This window comes from Saccostrea cucullata, unplaced genomic scaffold (genome assembly GCF_032062105.1).
Source record: "Saccostrea cucullata isolate Sc308-1 unplaced genomic scaffold, CSIRO_AGI_Scuc_v1 ctg1857, whole genome shotgun sequence".
NCBI lineage: Eukaryota > Metazoa > Mollusca > Bivalvia > Ostreida > Ostreidae > Saccostrea > Saccostrea cuccullata.
In genome coordinates, this window is record NW_026926193.1 from 252501 (window position 1) to 259328 (window position 6828).

Genomic DNA, 6828 nt, shown 5'->3' on the forward strand with positions numbered 1-6828 from the left:
CAAGAGTGCCTCTACCAAAATTGTGAATTTTATGGCCCCAGGGTCAGGGCTTCTGGTGTTAGGGTGGGGCTCTATTGATTATATAGTGAAAATACAGGAATTCTTTGAAAATCTTCTTCTCTGCTCCTGGGTATTAAATAAACAAACTAAGTGCCTAGTTATGGTGAGCAAGAGTGCCTCTACCAAAATTATGAATTTTATGGCCCCAGGATTAGGGGTTCTGGTATTGGGGGGGGGGGCTCTATTGATTATATAGTGAAAATACATGAATTCTTTGAAAATCTTCTTCTCTGCTCCTGGGTATTAAATACACTAACTAAGTGCATAGTTATGATGATCAAGAGTGCCTCTACCAAAATTGTGAATTTTATGGCCCCAGGGTCAGGTGTTCTAGTGCTATGGCGGGGCTCTATAGATTATGTAGTTAAAATACATGAATTCTTTGAAAATCTTCTTCTCTGCTCCTGGGTATTAAATAAACTAACTAAGTGCATAGTTATGATGAACAAGAGTGCCTCAACCAAAATTGTGAATTTTATGGCCCCAGGGTCAGGGGTTCTGGTGTTAGGGTGGGGCTCTATTGATTATATAGTGAAAATACAGGAATTCTTTGAAAATCTTCTTCATTGCTCCTGGGTATTAAATAAACTAACTAAGTGCATAGTTATGATGAGCAAGAGTGCCTCTAGCAAAATTATGAATTTTATGGCCCCAGGGTCAGGGGTTTTGGTGTTAGGGCGGGGCTCTATAGATTATATAGTGAAAATTCATTTAATCTTTAAAAATTTTCTTCTCTGCTCTAGGGTATTAAGCAGATGAACTACCTATATAGTTATGATCTACAAGGGCCCTAATCTTCCAGAATTGTGAATTTCAAGGCCCCAGGGTCAGGGGTACAATGGGGGGGTGTACTTATATACTGAAAATGAATGAATGGTTTGAAATCTGCTCCTTGGTATTAATCAAATATCAAGGCCTAAGGGTCAGGGGTTCATGTGTGGTAGGGGCACTACTGATTATTGCTGAATATAACTGATTAGTTGAAATGCATTTTTGTTCCCCTACCTTGTGTATGGGTATTAAGTAAACAAACTAAGCAACTGCTAAGTGTATTGTTATGATGAATTAAATTTAATCACTGGAAAGTTGTTGCATAATGCTCAGGTGACCTATAAGGCCCTTGGGCCTCTTGTTGTTTAAAAATAAGAGAATTTGTTTCTGATTTCTTAAATTCAGTTAAAGATATATCAACACTTGGTTTTATTAATTTCCAGGGCGGTATTTCAGAAAAATTTGAGGGTTTTATAATATCCAAAGGGAGGTCAGAGTCTTTAATATGCTTTTTACATCGTAGACCAAGTGGTTTTATACACGTTTTTCTTTTATGATACAAGTCCTCATTCTGCGGATAAAAAACACAGTAATAAGCAGGATTAATAACATTTGCTTTTAATTTTAGAATATATTGTAGGGAAAGTTTAATTCTACGTAAGTCGAGGGGTGGGTCATTTGCCTCGATATATAAACTGTCTTTAGGAGAAGTTCGAAAAGCTCCCAAGCAGAGTCTAAGTCCTTGATGGTGAATTGCATCAAGAGCTTTTACGTAAGAAGTTCTTGCCGAGCCATACACAATACAACCATAATCTAACTTGGATCTTACTAAAGAACGATATAGTTTTAAAAGAGTATTTTTATCTGCCCCCCATTTTGTTTTTGCAATTACTTTAATTACATCTAAAGCCTTCGTGCATTTCTCTTTAAGCATTTTTATATGCGATACAAAAGAAAGTTTACTTTCAAAAATGATCCCTAAAAACTTTATTTCTTTTACAACCTTAATTGGATTTCCATCGAGCAGCAGACGTGGTTCGTCATGCGCTTTCCGTTTGGAACAAAAATGAACGCAAGCGGTTTTGCTTTTTGAAAATTTGAATCCATTTATATCAGCCCAATTTTGAATTTTATTTAGACAACTCTGCAAATTTCGTTCAATATAGTTCATATTTTTGGATTTAAAACAAAGAACAAAATCATCAACATATAAACTTCCATGCATATCATTTTCAAGAACTTCAGCTAAGTTGTTAATTTTTATACTGAATAGAGTTACTGATAGAATACTACCTTGTGGTACACCCATTTCCTGTTCAAAACTTTCTGTACACCCTAAGCGTACTTTAAAATGTCTATCATTCAAGAAATTCTTGATAAGATATGGTAAATGTCCTTTAAGACCCATAGTGTAGAGGTCTTCTAAAATGCCATGTCTCCATGTAGTATCAAATGCTTTTTCTAAATCAAAAAACACAGTTACAACATGCTCTTTTTTAATAAAGGCATCTCGAATTTAGGTTTCCAGTCTCACCAACTGGTCAATAGTACTGCGGTTTTTCCTAAAACCACATTGAATATTAGTTAAATGTTATTAGTTTCAAGAAACCATATAAGACGTTCATTGATCATCCTTTCCATGGTTTTACACAAACAACTTGTTAACGCAATAGGACGGTAATTATTTGGATCTGTGTGATCCTTCCCAGGCTTTGGGATGGGAATTATTGTAGCTTCGGTCCAGGAAGGTGGAAAATGACCCTGCTCCTAAATCGTATTGAAAATTTGCAGAAGACATTTTTTACTTTTTAAAGGAAGGTGTTTAATTACTTGATAATGGATTTCATCCGGTCCTACTGCTGTGTCATGGGATTTATCTAAAGAATTCTGAAGTTCATCTAAAGTAAATGGGTGATTATAACATTCATTGTTTTCAGACGTAAAATCTAATATTTTCTTTTCTTGTGATTTTTTATATTTGATATCTCTTTTTTATCCGTTATAATTTTATTTTGAACATTAAGATGTTGATATTTTTCAGGACCTTTAACTTTAATTTTTCTAATTGCATTCCAGACCTTATTAATAGGAGTATGAGAATTAAGGCTGGAAATGAATCTTTTCCAAGATTTTCGTTTATTAAAGTTAATAGTTCTGCGAGCTTTTGCTCTAAATATACGGAAATTGCTTAAATTTGCTGATGTTGGTATCCGATTAAATTGTCTCTCTGCTTTTTTGCGAGCTTTAATAGCATCATTGCATTCTTCGGTAAACCATGGTTTTTTACTTTTAGAGGAATTTGTCGAGGTTTTAGGTATACATTTATTTGCAGTAGTTAATAGGATTTCAGTAAATTTTTTAATAGGATCAAGATTGTTCTCGAACGCTTCGGACGAAATATTTTGTAAGCATAAGTTTTCAAATTGTATCCAATCAGCCTTGTTTAGCTTCCAGTTTTGAATAGAAATATTTTCAAAGGATACATCTAGTTTAATGATAATTGGGAAGTGATCACTTCCACATGAATCGTCATGTACTGACCAACTAAAATCCAAGAGTAAAGAAGGGTCTACTAAAGTAATATCTATTGAAGAATATGAACCATTACCCGGATGCAGATAGGTGCTAGAGCCGTCATTTAGTATACAGAGATTATGATGTGATATTGCATCCTCAATTATCTTTCCTTTATCTGTTATTTTATCGCTGCCCTATAATGGATTATGGGCATTAAAGTCACCCACAACCATAAATGGAGCTGGAAGTTGTTGTATTAACTTTGTAACTTCTAAAGCTTGTAAATGATAGTTTGGAGGAACATATACAGAACAAAGGGTAATTGTTTTTTCAAGTGAAAGGCGTACAGCTACTGCCTGAAGATTTGTTTTTAGATCTAGTTGACTATGAATATATTTATTGTTAATTGCTAAAAAGAACCACCAGACGCTCTTTCAGTTTGAGAATAATGGTTATACATACTATAATTTTTAATATTAATTTTATCTGTTTCTTTTAAATGTGTTTCTTGTAAACATATAGCTACTGGGTTATGGTCCTGAATAAGTAATGATAATTCATTAAAGTTGACTTTAAAACCTCGACAATTCCATTGTATAATAGTAGGATGATTCATTTTTTATGAGTAATGGGGGATATCCTCCCTTTACTTTTGGGGGGTGACGCACTTCGGACTCGCGAGGAGGATTGACATGGTGTTACGTCCATCTCCTCGAAGACCCCAAATTTATTGTGGAGAGTGACAGCCGCTTAAGGTAACCGATCACTCTGCTGTTTTGAGTTGTTTTTGGAGGGAGATCTGTTTTTTCTCCCCGATGATGATAATTTGCTCCAGGCTGCTGGCTGTGATGAAGCCACAGCTACGGTTTTTGGAGCTGCAGGACCTGCAGAAGCAGGCAATGAAGTGTTTTTACCCTTGTCTTGAGATGACAGGAGCGTTTGACATGATGAAGTCTGCTGAAGAAAGTCTTTCTCAGAGACTTGTGTAGACATGTCCTTCAAAGAGGACGTTTTAACAACAGTTGCATATGATGTCAGATTCGGTCTTAGGACACTGTACATGTTGACCAGTTTTTTGGCTTCTGGATAAGGAATGCGTTTTTCGGCTTTAACTTTTTGAATTTCTTTTTCCTTTTTCCACATCAGGCATTGTTTGGAGGAAGCCATGTGCCCGCCCTTGCAGTTTTTGCATTTGGGGTCATTATGGCAATCTTTACCATCATGCCCCTCCTCACCACACCTGAAGCAGGATTCAGAGCCTTTACAATTGGATTGTCCATGTCCAAACCTCTGGTACTTAAAGCAACGCAGAGGATTTGGAACGAACATTTCAACTTTCATATTGTAAAGTCCAACTTTAATACTTGTTGGTAATGTTGGTATACCAAAAGTCAAAAGGTACGTATTTGTCGGTTCTATGTTATCATTCCGCTTTTTTGTAAACCTTTTCACAAAGACCACTCCCTGGGATTCCAACTCGGATTGGATTTCCTGCTCAGGAATGTCATCCAGGTCGTGATCTCTGTCGAAAAGGATACCTTTGCTTTGATTTAATCCACTGTGGATTTTACCAACAACAGGAATATCGGCAAGCATTTTCAAACTTAGTAAAGAAGTTGACTGCTGTTTTTTGGTAACTTCAATAAGTAGAGCTCCAGATCTCAACTTTTTAACAGATTTAGGAGTACCGATGATTCCTTGAATAGCTTTTTGAATGATAAATGGTGATACCTTTGTTAAAGGCTTCGTTTGTTGGTCTGATAATTGTGCTTCAAGTGTGATGAAGCGGGGCCAGTGCTCCACGACCGAATTCAGTTGTTCATCATTAAAAGTAATATCAAAACCTGCTGGGTAGCAACGTTTTTTTGAAAGAGCCATGATTATAGAAGAAAAGATTCAGAATCCTTGCTCCCCGCCCGCCTCGGAACGCCAACAAGGGCGATATCCAGTCAAACGGACATCCAGTAAGACTGATACCAAGAGGATACAAAGAAACTATACTCAGACATGAATTGCCTGATTGACCCTCAGCCACCGCTTAATATATCAATATCAACATGGAAACGTCGGCGTGTTGGAAATTGCAAAACAGAGAAAACAGATAATAAAAAATTGCAAAACATCAATACTAAGGCATGTTAATATTATCAGCTCGGCATGACTAGCCGATTGATCAAGTCGGGCCAAACTTGACCTCCCGTCTAGATGAATATGGGGCCAAAGTGGAGTGTTGGTCGAACAGATGCATTGCACCCAGCACCTGCGGACCTCAGCCACCAGGATCGCCTCCTCCACCAACACGGGTCGCAACCCACGGCCAACAGGTTGCCCCATTTAGTCGCCTCCTACGACATGCAAGGGGGTGCCAGGGACCTATTCTTGTCACCCCGTGTCCCTACGGGGGCCACAGCATGAAGAAGAAACCAGTAAATCTGGAAAAAATAGTTCTCTTGTCTATAAACAGACCACACTTTTTTGATGACACATTGACATGTTGTTTTTTATAAGTCAATGAGGCATCGTAAGAAGTCCTTGGATGAAATAAAGAACATTTTCAATAACGAAGAACATCGAACTTTTTCTATGTTAACACACAGTTAACAATTGAGAGGAAATAACACCAAGATGGTTTTTGGAAACCGTAAGTAAAGAAGGAGAAAGAATTCGTGAAGTGAACAAAAAAAAATCGCGTGGGTAATCTTATTTTCAGTGATGGTTGTAAGGTCGTTCTTGGACATGACACGCGTATGAGAGTCTGGAGAAAAGTGGGAGAAGAGTACCTGCCTGATTTTGCCCGCAATCAAAACGTAAGATAACTTTAATGTAACTTTAATGATGTGTGGATGCATTTAACGGTATCTGGACAATTTGTGTCCTTGATGGAAATATAAATGCAGAAAAATATATTTCTGTATTAGACGAGAATCTTTGGCCTGCAATTCTACGACATTTTCCGGATGATAACTACAAATTGCAGGACGACAATGCGCCTGTACAAAAGGCTCGAACTGTGCAAGAATCTCGTAGAAATAATTAAAATCTATGAACTGACCAGCTAAGAGCCCTGATCTCAATATTATTGAAAATTGTTGGTGACTTTTAAATAGAGAACTTCAAACAACGAGCCGCGAACATAAGTAATGTCCGCGAACTGGAACAAGCCATTCGTGATATCTGGATTCATATACCAATCAATTACATTCAGAACTTATATAAATCCATCCCTGGCCGAATATTGAGAATAATAAGAAACAAAGGAAACAAAACAAAATACTAAAGTTAGTTACCATTTCTTTATTTCCTTTTTAAATCGGAACCTATATTACTCCCCTGGCCATTTTGATTTTTACGTGTAGGTTCAGGGGTTCAGGGTTAAAAGGCAGAAAGAAAATCTACACAAATCTTACTTCATTACTTAATTTTTAATGAAAGCATACCAAGCACAATGAAGTCACATGAGGACATCAGCCATAGACCACT

At 36.9% G+C, this 6828-nt stretch overlaps 1 protein-coding gene across 1 annotated transcript; it reads right to left on the minus strand.

The window, feature by feature from the left end:
* Positions 1 to 4098: 4098 nt before the first annotated feature.
* LOC134271053 (uncharacterized) lies at positions 4099 to 5226 on the minus strand. Its single transcript, XM_062753313.1, has one exon. It carries the CDS (start codon positions 5224 to 5226, stop codon positions 4099 to 4101), a length of 1128 nt encoding a protein of 375 aa, XP_062609297.1.
* Positions 5227 to 6828: the final 1602 nt, after the last annotated feature.

Coding starts and splice junctions, on each gene's coding strand:
- LOC134271053 (XM_062753313.1), bottom strand. CDS start 5,226: ATGGCTCTTTCAAAAAAACGTTGCTACCCAGCAGGTTTTGATATTACT.